Genomic DNA, 13,992 nt, shown 5'->3' with positions numbered 1-13,992 from the left:
AAATCAACAGCATCTTTGAATTAGGGAAATAAAATATTTCATCATATAAGAGTATCATAAATTTCTTATTTGGACTTTTAGGTTTCCAGTTTTTTCATATTCAGTGCTGGGATCCTTGATTTTATTTTATTTTTTTCTTTAGGCTAAGTTTCTAGAAGTGAAGCTGCTTGGTTAATATGTGTATAAATTTTAAGGCTTTTGATAATACTAAATTTCTTAAAGCTAATTTTTTTGATATTTGATGCTTTTATTTTATTTTATTTTTGTCTTACCTTTGCTAACCCTAGCTCTAATAAAATGATGAATTTGCATTCAAGATAAGAGTACTTCTCCTGCTCCTAACTAATAGTTTCTTTGATGACCACTTTATTTCATCACTGCTTTATCATGACAAGTTACCAGCTTTGGAGAAGCTGGCCATTTGTCCCTAGAGCACATACTTCCCTCTAGTATGGAGATACTTGGTCATAATATAGAAATCTCTCTTGTTCTTAAAATTTTGTACTTTGCACAGCTAACATACTTTTAATGGTAAAAGACTGGATGCTTTCCCCTAAGGTCAGCAGCAAGACAAAGATGGCTACTCCCACTGTTTCCATTCAACATTTTATTGAAGGTAAAATGAATAGTGCAGTTAGGCAAGAAAAAGAAATAGGAGGCATCTAGATGGAAAAGAAGAAAAGCTATCTGTCTCTATTTGCAGATGGCATGATCTTGTATACAGGAAAATCTAAGGAATCCATGCACACACAAAAATATTGGAACAAGTTAGTGAGCTGTAGGGTACAAGATAAATATACAAAAATCATTTGTATTTCTACACACTAGCAATGATCATCTGAAAATGGAATTAGGATAACAATTCTGTTTATAACAGCATCAAAAAGAAAAAAAATAGGAATAGATTTAGCTAAAGTGCATATCAAAAACTATAAAACATTTTTGAAAAAAAATTGAAGATCTAAGTAAATGGAAAGTCGTCTCATGTTCAAGAATTGAAAGACTTAGTATTACAATGACAGGACTCTCCAAACTGATCTACAGATTCAGTGCAATCCCAATCAAAATCCCATCTGGCTTCTTTTGCAGGCATTGACAAGCTGATTCTAAAATTCATGCAACAATGGAAGGGTCCCAGGGTAGCCAAAACAACCTAGAAAAGTAGATCAAAGTCGTAGGACTCATACTTCCCCATTTTGAAACTTCTTACAGAGCTGTAGTAATCAAGAGAATGTGGTACTGGCAGAAGGATAGACATGTAGATCAAGGGATACAATGGTGAGTCCAGAAATAAACATTTATGACAAATGGATGTTCAGCAAGGGTACCAAGACGGTTCAGTGGAGAAAGAGTAGTCTCCAACAGATGGTGCTGGGACGTTTGGACAGCACGTGGGAGGGATTGAAGTTGGACCCCTACCATAGCATACACAAAACGTCACTTAAAATGGATCATAGACCTAAATGAAGCTGAAACTGTACGACTCCTAGAAGAAAGCATGGAAGTAAATCTTTGTGATCTTGGACATTAAAAGCCCAAGTGACAAGAGAAAAAACTTGAGTAAGTTGGACTTCATCAAAACTAAAAACTTTTGTGCATCAGAGGACACCATCAAGAAAGTAAAACGATAACCCAGAATGGGAGAAAGTGTTTGTAACATCATATTTGTAAGTCACATATTTGACAAGGCATTTGTATCCAGAATGATATAAAGGGCTCTTCCAACTTAACAATTAAAAGATTAGTTGACCCAGTTAAAAAGTGGGTGTAGGATCTGAATTAACATTTCTCCAAAGAAGATATACACATGGGCAATAAACACATGAAAGTTGGTATAATCGCTTCAGAAAACAGTTTGGCAGTTTGTCAGGAAGCTTAACGTCGAGGTTACCGTATCACCCGTAATAGGCAAATCCACAGAGACGGAAGGTAGATTAGTGGTTTCCAGGGCGGGGACCGGAGGGGGCATGGGGGGTGGTTGCTGTTGGGGTTTCTTTTGGGGGTGATGAAAATAAATATGCTCTAGAACTACATGGTGCTGATGGAGGCACAACTCTGTGAATAAACTAAAAAGGTGAAATGCACGCTTTAAAAGCATTTTAGGGTATGTGAATTAATCTCAACAAAACTGTTACTAAAAAAAAAAGTGTGCTAAAGGTCCTGCTATGTGAGGGTCACACTCTGCCCATCGTCAGCTGTCTTCAGCGCGGCGATGGCAAATCCCTGGCACGTGCTGTGCCTGCCTTCCCCTCTGCGGGTGGGGCCCACCAGCAACTGTTGTTCACGGCTTCTCTTTCTGATTCCAAGAGTAGCTCTGGAATACTTCTTAAAATAGTGCTTTTAGCAGCCACTGGGAAGACACTGGCAGAGGCCGGATGGGAGACGTCACGGTGTTGCAGGAGACTGCTGATGGTGTCCTGGCGTTGGAGGACAAAAGCGGCACTGAGCGGGCCGTGAGGCTAGAGGTCTGTCCTTAAGGCTGTGCTTTAGCGAAGGAGCGTGAACAGCGGGGACTGTTGAGGTTTCAGGCAGTGAATTGCTGGGGCCCATCCCTGGAGGAGGATTTTGCCACATATTTGTCAAATTTATATTGTAGAAGATACTTTGGGAACCGTGTGGAGGGATGACTTTGAGGGGGATGAGGCTGGAGGCGGGAGGCTGGCCCAGTAGTGATGGTGGCCGTGAGAACCGAGGGGGCCTGGGCCAGGCTCCCACATCGGCGCTGAGAGTGGTCCAGGCCTCAGGCGTGCTGGGAAGCACAGTCAGCAGGTGGTGATCCGTGATGACACTGAGAGTCAGAGAGCAGTAGTGACGCTTACAGGTGGTGCCTGTACCATGAACGTCAAGACTGAAGGCTACTGGGTGAGCGGAGAGCTGGGCCCGTGTGCACTGAGCCTGGAGCCTCACACCAGCCTTCAGGCACGACTGCTTAAAGAGGACTGCACTTCAGTAAACACAAGAAGCATTCTCTAGAGGCCTACTTACTTTAGCCTATTGGTTAGACAGAAAAAAACCTATGTAGAGCTGATTCACTTTGCTGTACGGTAGAAACTAATACAACATTATAAATCAACCGTATTCCAATAAAAATTAATTAAAAAAAAACAATAAAAGCGGGGATGGTGGACTTCGCTGGTGGCGCAGCGGTTAAGAATCCGCCTGCCAATGCACGGGACACGGGTTGGAGCCCTGATCCGGGAAGACCCCACATGCCGCGGAGCAACTAAGCCCATGCACCACAACTACTGAGCCTGCGCTCTAGAGCCCACGAGCCACAACTACTGAGCCCATGTGCCACAACTACTGAAGCCCGCACACCTAGAGCCCGTGCTCCGCAACAAGAGAAGCCACCGCAGTGAGAAGCCGGCGCACCGCAACGAAGAGTAGCCCCCACTCACTGCAACTAGAGAAAGCCCGCGCACAGCAATGAAGACCCAATGCAGCCATAAATAAATAAATTAATTAAATAAATAAATTAAAAATAAATAAATAAATAAAAGCAGGGATGGCAAACCATGGGCCAAATCTGGACCTCCCTCTGTTTTGTACAGCTTGAAAGCTAAGAATGGTTTTTAAACTTTCAATGTTTGAAAAACATCAAAAGCAGAATAATATGCTATGACATATAAAAATTGTACAAAATTTAAATTTCAGTGTCCATAAACAAAGGTGTTCTTTTAATTAAAAAAAAAAAAAGAAACCTGGAATAAGAGATTATTGTACTTCCAATGGAAATTCACCCAGTGTTGTGTAATTTAGATGGTACGCTGGAGCATGTTTGTCATTAACATGAAGCCTACTGAAGAGGTCTCTGTTTAATCACAGGGAACTTGACTTGAAGAATATTCTTGTATTGTGTGTCAGAAAATACATGTGTAGCCTTTAAAAAAGATGGACGTAGCCATGTGTCAGTAACAGATTTCACAATAGATTACAGGTATACAGAAGTTTTATTTCGATAGCATCAAACTTATCTGTTGAGGTTTTTACTTAACAAAATGAGAGAAGAAGAGCACTGTGGCCATGCCTGTGCTCTCAAATGCACTTGCGTGGCAATGCATGATGTAGGAAAGCTGATGTGTAAGTGTCGTATATGGGAATTGTTTTGTGTTCCTAAATGCTTTTATTCTATCAGAAAGATTTAAGTGCACATATTATAAGATTTTTATGTCAGTCTTTGTTAATTTGCTATTTGAATGCCTGAGTGTTCTAAATATAATTCATGGGTTTATTGAAGATTGATTTCTTTTTCTTTGGGTCACTAAATATTTTCTGATGTTTGGCTTGAAGTACATATTAAGGTGTGAATTTTTAAAATTTTCTGGGGTATAGTAAGAATTATAAATCTTTCACTGTGCATTACTATGTTCCTTTTGTAGTGTTTGTTACTTTTTGTCTTTTTTCTTTGTTTTCATGTATTGTGTATTTTACAACTAATATAAATTGAAGGAAAAAAAGTAAAGCTAAACAGTAAAAGAATTTTCCCTTTTTGTTGAAGTCCAGTTTTCTCAAATACTTTGTTTTATTTTGTTTAAAGGGGTTTGTCTTGGCTGTTACTATCATGAGGGAAGCAATTGATGAATTTCGGCGTTTTCAGCGAGACAAGGAAGTGAATTCACAGCTATACAGCAAGCTTACAGTAAGAGGTGAGCAACACACTTTTAATTCAGTTTATCATTGTTTAATGTAATCATCATTTTAGAATTAACATAAATGCAAGAAAACGTCTTAATTTTGTTACTGAAAATAGTATTATGCGATTGTGTGTTGTCTAATTAATTTTCTTATAATAATATAATGCATATAATTTCAGGGTAGCTTTTTATTCATTCTCTAGATGCTTGGATGTATGTGTTTATGAATATTAATATATACACAAACCCTTAAACGCATGCACACATACATATACATAAATATTAATAGTTTTAGAGTGCGCTCTGTTACAGTTTGTATATACTGCACATGTACTAGAGACACGTGAAACTCAACTGGTGTGTACACATTGTCTGTGAAGGGTAGTTATCACTTCCTCTAAAGTCTCTCTTTGCTTTATATTTTAAACACAATCATTAAGGTCAGACATCTGGTATCATGGCCTTAAACTGTCCTTCAGGAAGAGGACTTTGAGCAGCTGAAACAAATGTCGTGATCCAAAATGGTAATGACGCGTACCGATTTCCCTGTAACCTTCATTTAAGGCTTTAACCCCTGCCTAGTTTATGTTTTTGAGAGTTGTTTATTTGGTTTTTCAGTCCATTGTAGAAAAGAAGCAATGTATTAGGGAGAGAGTGGGTGAAGCTATTACAGGTAAGCGTGATGACAGTAGAAAGTGACAGTGAGAAACTAAATGGAAATTCATAATGACTCAGAGCCTGTTTAAAAATGGAGAAGTTTAGAGTGGAGTTTATGTCTTCTGTTTATACGTGGACATTTGTACAATGAATTATTATTATTTTTGAATTGTCCAAAAAGTGTTTTTATGCTTTATTGGGATATTTTTCACGTAACATAAAATTCATCCATTTAAAATATACAGTTCAGTAGTTTTGCGTATATCACAGAGTTATGAAACCATCACCACCATCTAATTTCAGAACATTTTTAACATTCTAGAAAGAAGCTCTGAATATCTGTTAGCAGGCATTTCCCATTCTTGCCGCTTCCCTATCCCACTCCAGCCCCAGGCAACCACTGATCTACTTTCTATCTCCATGGATTTGCCTGTTCTAAACATTTCATATAAATGGATTCATGTAGTGTGTGGCCTGTTGTCACTGTTTTCTGACACTTGGCATCATGTTTTCAAGGTGCATTCATGTTGCAGCACATACCAGTACTTAGAGTCTTTTTGTTGCCAGGTGATATTCTACTGTATGATATATCATAAGGATGGACATTTGGGTTGTTTCCACTTTTAGGCCATTATAAATAATGCTGCTGTGAACATTTGTGTACACGTTTTGTGTGAACATTGTTTTTATTTCTTTTGTATATATACCTAGGCATGAAATTACTGGATTGCACGGTAATTCCATGTTTTTGAGGAATTGCCAAACTGTTTTCATAATTGGCTGCACCGTTTTACGTTTCCACCAGCAATGTGAGAGGGTTCCAGTTTCTCCACATCTTCAACAACACTTGTTGTCTCTCTTTTTGACTGTAGCCATCCTAGTGGGTGTGAAGTGTATCTCACTGTGGCTTCGGTTTGCATTTCCCTAATGACTAATGATGTTAAACGTCTTTTCATGTGCTTTCTGGCCATTAGTATATCTTCTCTGGAGGAATGTTTATTCACATTCTTTGCCTGCTTTTAAACTGAGTTATTTGTTTTAATTGTTGAGCTGTAGGAGTGCTTTCTGTATTCTGGATTTAAGTCCCATGTTAGACACATAGGATTTGGAACCATATTGTCTCATTCTGTGGGTTGTATTTTTTCTTTCTTGATGGTGTCCCCTGATACACAAAAGTTTTAATTTTCATGAAGTCCGAGTTCATCTGTTTTCTTCTTTTTGTCGCTTATGTTTTGGGGTTGTATCTAAGGAACAATTTGCCAACCCAAAGTTACAATGATTTACTTCTGTATTTTCTTCTAAGAGTTTTATAGTTTTAGCTCTTACATTCAGGTCTGTGACCCGTTTTCATTTTGTATTTTGTGTGTGATATGTGATATGGTTTCTCATTCTTTTGCATGTGAATATCAAGTTGTCTCAGTATCATTTGTTGAAAAGACTGTTCTTTCTCAATTGAATTGAAAAAGTAATTATTAAAAAGCTTTAATGCTTAAAGTATTGGCATGGTAGAGGAAAGGTGTGTTGTAGAAAATAAAGTAAGCTTTAGCTTTGGGGAAAAGAATCCCCAGAATGGCCAGGTAAATTAGGTGTAACTTTGGTTTGTCTATTTTAGAATACAGTATAGGTCCTGGCTTATGTTTTAAATTGTTTTGTATTGTGGAATTTGGGCTGAGCAGAGATTTGTTTCTGGGCACTAATTGTATCATTCACAAATAAATGGTGCGGTGATGTCAGCAAAAATGACAGAGTACGCAGCTCCATAAATCAAGCAGAAAGTGGCAGAGCTAACTTCCTCAAAACTCTGGAAAACAGTCAAACTTTACAGCATCCAGTTGATTGTAGCATCCAGGAAAAGGCCTCCTAAAAATCGTAGGAAAGCTTTTTGGTATTTTCACCTGCCCTTGCTCCACCCCCTCCCTGTCATGGCGCCCGCCTGGAAGACAGCAGCAGCCATGTTCCCAGTCTGGGCTCTGGACCCGGCCCTGGAGGGCACAGAGCAGGACGAGCTTGCAGAGCATTGTGTCTGTCTGTCTAACCTGTCTGGGGGCTACTTGAAGGACTGACCCAGTTCGCTCGCCTGTCTTTCACCTAACTTGGAATTCAGGGCAGGAACGGTGAAAAGCTGCAGGCGTTTCTTCCTGTGTAAGGCTCGGGTACAGCCAGAGTAGCCGGGCAAAGATTAGTTGGGGTTCACACACGAGAGTGTCACTTCCAGGCAGGAAAAGATGCGAGAGAATCCAAAGTGCCCCTGTTTGCTCGGGGAATTTTGAAAGCTACATTCAAGGCCAGAGCTGGAAGCAAGCTCAGAAAAGGCCTGAAAAGGTCTTTTGCTTCTGACCAATTTCTAGGCTCAGGGCAGGCGGAAGCGAAGGCTGAGGCAGAATTATAAACAGCCAGGCTAAGTGACAGGGTCCCCAGCACAGAGCCACAGTCTGCAAAGGCTGGGAGAGGCTGTTCTTCCTTTCTGTCTTCTTTCTTCCCTCCCTCCCTCCCTCCCTCTTTGTCACCATATGTGACAAAGAATACATGCTTTACAAAAATAGTTTAGAAAAGTCACTAAATATACATGGCTATAGCATATACCAAGCAGCAAAACAAACCCAGAAGAGGGGGAAATAGCTCATTTCCTGGGTTACGAGATTATAATACTCAAAATGTCCAGTTTTCCACAAAAAATTACAAAGCATGCAAAGAAAGTGTAGGCCATTCACAGAAGAAATTAACAAAAACTGTCTCTGAGGCAGCCCAGACATTGGACTTACTAGACAAACACGACGTCATCCGCCTCAGAAATGCTCAGGAAGCTAAGGGAAACAATGGACAAATTGCTAAAAGATACCAGAATGATATGTTAACAAATGGAGAATATCAGTAAAGGTATGTAAGTTTTAAAAAAAGAAGCAAGAAATTCTGGTGCTGAAAAGTACAATAGATGAAGAGAGAAACTCACTAGAGAGTTTCAGTAGCAGATTTGAGCTGGCAGAAGAAAGAATCAGTGAACTTGAACCTAGGTCACTTGAAATTATCCAGTCTGAGGAGCAAGAAGGAGAATGAAGAAAAATAAATAGATCCTAAGAGACTTGTGGGGTAGCGTCAAGTGTACTAAGATACACGTGATGGGAATCTTAGAAGGAGAGGAGAGAGAAAGCACAGAGAGAATATTTGAAGGAATAATGGCCATTAACTCCCCGAATTTGAGAAAAGACGCAAATCTACACATTTCAGGAAGTTCACTGAACCCCAGAAGGATAAATGCAGAGATCCACACTAAGACACATTGCCATCAAACAGTTGAAACCCCAGGACCAAGAGCACACCCTGCAACCGGCAAGAGAGGCGGCTTAGCACATGCAAGGCGTCCTCAGTGAGGTGATGAGCCATCTGCAGACTTCTCATCAGAAACCTTAGAGGCCAGGGGGAAGTGGGGTGATGTTTTTAAAATTGGAAAAGGAGAAACCGTCAACAGAAAATTCTATGCTAGTAAAACTATCACTCAAAAATGAAGCCGAAATTAAGATATTCCCAGATAAATTTAGAATTAAAAATAGGGACTCAAACACAAATACACATACACCCATGTTATCACTGCACTATATACAGTTGCCAAAAGGTGATGGCAGTCCAGATGTCCATCAGTGGATGGATGGACAAACAAATTATGGTCTGTTCGTACATTGGGATATTGGGATATTATTTAGCTATGACAATTAATGAAATGCTGAAACATGATAGAATGTGAATGAACCCTGAAAATACTATGCTGTGTAAGAGAAGCCAGACACTAAAGGTCATATATTGTATGACGTCATTCTTTTGAAATATGCAGAAGAGGTAAGTTAATAGATGTAGAATGCAGATTGTGGTTGCCGTGGCCTGGGGAAGTAGGGAATGGCAGCTGCTTAATGGGTATGAGGTTCTTTTGTGGTGATGAACGTGTTTTGGAACTTGATAGAGTTGGTTGCACAATACTGTGAATGTACTAAGTGCCACTGAATCATTTACCTTAAAGTGGCTGACTTTATGTCATTTTCACCTAAAATAGTATGAAATGATGAGGAAGACAGACTGGTATATATCTTTTACAGTTCTGTAATATTTGAATTCAACATACTCTAAAAACAATTTCAGTAGTTTCATTTCAAATGCAAGTGAAAATTCACGTTTTTAAAAAAAATTGGTCATCATTGCCTATGGTCTGAGAAATCGACATTTCCCATGTATATAGATGACGGTAGCGACAGCTGCCCTTTTGGACTCCCGTGTGTGTCAGAGCACTTCCACTGCTCATTCACATAACCACCGCCCAGGGGTGGCTGGTGTGGTCTCCAGTGACAATGAGAAGCCTGACGCTCATGCTAAATAATTTGCCCTAAGTTGCCATCCTTCTTGGCAGAGTTCGTATTTGAACCTGGACCCTCTGACCTCAAATTCAGTGTTCTTTCAGCTGTGGCACATTGCTTCGTGGCTGGTTATTCTGATGTAAATGATTGATAAGTAAAATTTAGTATATAGAAAGTGCACGTGTATGCTTATTATTGAGTATAGTTTAAAATTTATTTTTTGAATGGCATTGATTTCTTTCTGTGATTTGTTGTATCATTTTACAGCATGTGAACTTTTTATATTTAGAGTTCTCAAACACATTCTTATAGAAATACATTGAGAAAATGTTCTGTGTTGTTATTTTTTTCTTTTGAAAAGGAAAGCCACTTCCACTGTTAAATATGCTAACGTCTTGAAGGTGCTCTGTTTGGAAGCAGAGAATATTTTAACTCTGGCATATGACCTTAGTGAACACTGAATGATTTTTAGTTTGCTCTTTATTTCATTGCCTGATAAGCTGCTTTTCTTGCGTGGGAATTTTCCATACCTGTTGCTGCTACCTTCCTTCCTTTCTCTTTATGACTACTTGTACTGTTCATTATCTCCTAGTGAATAGCACCAGAGGCAGAGTCAAGGAAGAGAAAATAAAATAGATTTTCCTACTTCTTGGCAGCTTTTGCAAAGAGTTTGAATTGTGTGGCCATTCTACTTTTGGATTCTTGGAAACAATGCTGTTTTTTTCCCTTGTTGCTAGGGAGTCATGTATAGATTGTATACCTTGTTTGTAATCATGCAGGTGGCTAGTTCACAATTGATTTCCACAAATATTTACTAAGTACCCACTATGTGTTGGGTACCATGATAACTTGATGAGATTCAAACAAGGATAAGTCCTGAACTAAGCTTTTTAAAGAGCTCATGCAGTCAGCATTCTAGCAGATAGGATCAATTCAGAAGTCTTCGTTTATTTGTTTGTGTTTTCATCAGCTGCCGGATCTCAGCAGGGCTAAGTTATGTCAACCACTATTAGTGTATTTCCCAAATTTAAACCTAAAGCTAACATGGAACTTGATATTTAGAAATGAAACTTGAATTAATTTTGTGCTGCTGGGTCCTTCATACAGCTTGTGATGATTGTTTTCCAGTATATGTTAGTTATTTCTTTTCTTTTTTTTTTTTTTTTAGTTATTTCTTTTTTATTTTTTAATAAATTTATTTATTTTTATTTTTTGGTTGCGTTGGGTCTTCGTTGCTGCGCGCAGGCTTTCTCTACTTGTGGCGAGCGGGGGCGCCTCTTCGTTGCGGTGCGCAGGCTTCTCATTGCGGTGGCTTCTCTTGTTGCGGAGCACGGGCTCTAGGCCTGCATGCTTCAGTAGTTGTGGCTCGCGGGCTTCAGTAGTTGTGGAGCACGGGCTTCAGTAGTTGTGGCTCGTGGGCTCTAGAGCACAGGCTCAGTAGTTGTGGTGCACGGGCTTAGTTGCTCCGCGGCATGTGGGATCTTCCTGGACCAGGGATCGAACCTGTGTCCCCTGCGTTGGCAGGCGGATTCTTAACCAATGCGCCACCAGGGAAGTCCCTTAGTTATTTCTTTTACTAGTTCTGGCATTTTGTCGTTTAACATGTTTTCAAGTATTCAAACATAGGAGAGAGAGAAAAATGTCTGTGACTTGAGCCTTATGTAAATTACTTGTGTTTGTGTGTTCGTGTGTGTGTGTGTGTTTGAGAGAATGTGAGAGAGAACATTTGCATATTTACATGTCTCTTGTGGTCCAGTTTCCTTGCCAAAAAGGAACCTTATCTGTGCAGAGTATAGAAATTCTTTATTCCTGTGTATTTTAGCATCTTTGATTCATATTATCAACACTGTGTTGTCCCACACTTGTTAACATTCTTACTCAGTTTTTTTTACGTTAAAAAGATTTTTATGGAATGTCGAATGAAATTTTGTCATCTTTTAGTGAAATTGACTCCATTTGTCAGTAATAATCATTCCTTGAAAATCAAGAGATTTTAAAATCCCTCATTAGTGCCTTTTACATATTGTCTATGCAATATGTCACTTTCACTAAGTCATCTTTCTTGTCTGTGATCTGAGCAGCATTTTAAAATACCCTCTTCCAATGCTCATTCCAGAATATTCAGCATACACTGTTGCATTTTTACTCTAAGTAACATTTATCAATCCATTACTATATGTCAGGCACAAACACTTTACATACACTACCTCATTGGTTTGGTTCTCTGTGGCTGTATCATGGTGGACACGTATCCTCAGGACTGGATAGATAGGCAGGAGTGGATGTACATACTCATTATCTGCATAACTGCTATTTTTTCTTAGGTCACCCTAAGAGGACCTGTATGAATTCATTTCTTCATGATATTAAGCATTTAACATTTTTTATTGCATTGTTTGGCGATTAGGGCCTGGAACCCATGAGACATAACTTTAGAAAATACTCGCTTGCACAGAGTACCTTTTCACACAGACAGGCGTTTCATGTATGTCTGGATGCTGGTAGCATCCTCTGCTTCCCTCTAGTGACTGGCATTACTCTGCTGGTTACCCTTAATGACTGGACTCCCAGCCACACGTTTTTTTAAATTTCCAATTTGGTGAAAAATGCTCTCATTGTGTTTGCTTGCTGTTTATCTTTTAACACATCACTGTTTGTTTCTTATCCTTTATGGAAGTTTATTCCCCCGTTGTTCCTATGTTCATCTTTACCTTATAATTTCTCTACTAAGATAAATTTATCACATGGGGCAAATATTTTTATCTTGTTTGATTAATTTTTTTATTTTTTTTAAGATGTAGATAAATTTATAGTTTTTATGTAGGCAAATCTTCTGATCCTTTCCTTTGTGGGTTTTTTTTTTTTTAAATTAATTAATTAATTTATTTTTGGCTGTGTTGGGTCTTCATTTCTGTGTGCGGGCTTTCTCTAGTTGCGGCGAGCGGGGGCCACTCTTCATCGCGGTGCGCGGGCCTCTTACTGTTGCGGCCTCTCCTGTTCCGGAGCACAGGCTCCAGACGCGCAGGCTCAGTAGTTGTGGCTCACGGGCTTTGTTGCTCCGCAGCATGTGGGATCTTCCCAGACCAGGGCTCGAATCCGTGTCCCCTGCATTGGCAGGCAGACTCTCAACCACTGTGCCACCAGGGAAGCCCTCCTTTGTGGTTTTTACTTCAATCTTAGGAAGTCCATTCAATACCAATATATTATAAGTGACTATTTTATTTTTATTTTTTTAATTTTTTTAAAAAATTTATTTATTTTATTTATCTTTGGCTGTGTTGGATCTTCATTGCTGCGCGCGGGCTTTCTCTAGTTGCGGCGAGTGGGGGCTACTCTTCGTTGCAGTGCGCGGGCTTCTCATTGTGGTGGCTTCTCTCATTGTGGAGCACGGGCTCTAGGCATGCGGGCTTCGGTAGTTGCGGCACGTGGGCTCAGTAGTTGTGGCTCGCGGGCTGTAGAGCACAGGCTCACTAGTTGTGGCACACGGGCTTAGTTGCTCCGTGGCATGTGGGATCTTCCCGGACCAGGGATTGAACCCGTGTCCCCTGCATTGGCAGGCGGATTCTCAACCACTGCGCCACCAGGAAAGCCCCTAAGTGACTATTTTAATTTCCTTACAGTATTTCTGTGTTTTCATTTTTTATACTTGAATTTTTACTCCATTTGCAATTTTACGTGTAGAAGTATGTATTATATGGAGAAGGGATCTGCCTTTTTTTTCTCAGATGGTCAGTTAGTTACTTTAAAACCAGTTATTCAAGTTACTAACTTCTCTCAGATCTTTGAGAAATATGTTAGATTTGTTTTGGCCCTTTCCTCTAGTTTCTTTGCTCTTCCACTGATTCATCCAAATTTCCATGCCAGTCCCATACCAGTTTTAAATGTTCCTTTACAGTACCTTCTGGTATCTTGGGAAACCTCTCCATTCCTCCCTCCTCCCCTCCCTCCACCAGTTATTTTCATTTTTTTCTTGTGTTCTCTGAGAAGCATGAAACGCTCTAAATATAAGAGTCCTGGGGAACTTTCTGTCTGCTCGTGACTTAGGCCAGTGGCCCCTCCGGCGGCCTCACAGCTGTCTTGCCGCCTCCATCTGTGGATTTCTTCACTGTCTCCAGGTCTCCACACGTAAGTGGACTGAGAAGTAAACCACTGTCATGTGGGTTATGTAAACGTTAGAGGAAAAGAGAGACCAGGGACTGTCTTGAACTAGGTTTGCTCACATCCCTCTCCATAGTAACATGACCGTACACACTCAGGTAGGACACTTGGGGTTTGTCCATGGGGTGAGTCCCTGGCAGAGGGAGACTGCTTTTTTTGTACTGTTTCTGATTTTAGTGATTGAGAGTCTTAGAACTTGTTAA

The 13,992-nt window shown here is 39.9% G+C and overlaps 1 protein-coding gene across 8 annotated transcripts in view; it reads left to right on the top strand.

Moving 5' to 3' along the window:
• The window catches only part of ATP9B (ATPase phospholipid transporting 9B (putative)), a 222,553-nt gene that overhangs the window by 32,392 nt on the left and 176,169 nt on the right, over window positions 1-13,992 (top strand). For 7 of the 8 annotated variants that reach the window (XR_009697425.1, XR_009697424.1, XM_061170374.1 and 4 more), the window contains one exon: window positions 4,538-4,646. Coding sequence is in view for 5 of the 8 variants with exons in the window: in XM_061170374.1 (XP_061026357.1) it covers window positions 4,538-4,646 (109 nt within the window). In the remaining 3 variants the exon portion in view is untranslated. Of the gene's footprint in view, window positions 1-4,537; window positions 4,647-13,992 lie in introns of those variants that run through there. The other variant, XM_061170377.1, reaches the window with a different exon arrangement.

This window comes from Eubalaena glacialis, chromosome 15 (genome assembly GCF_028564815.1).
Source record: "Eubalaena glacialis isolate mEubGla1 chromosome 15, mEubGla1.1.hap2.+ XY, whole genome shotgun sequence".
NCBI classification, from domain to species: Eukaryota; Metazoa; Chordata; class Mammalia; order Artiodactyla; family Balaenidae; genus Eubalaena; species Eubalaena glacialis.
The sequence above is the reverse complement of the archived record's forward strand: the minus strand, read 5'-3'. Positions and strand labels throughout refer to the sequence as shown.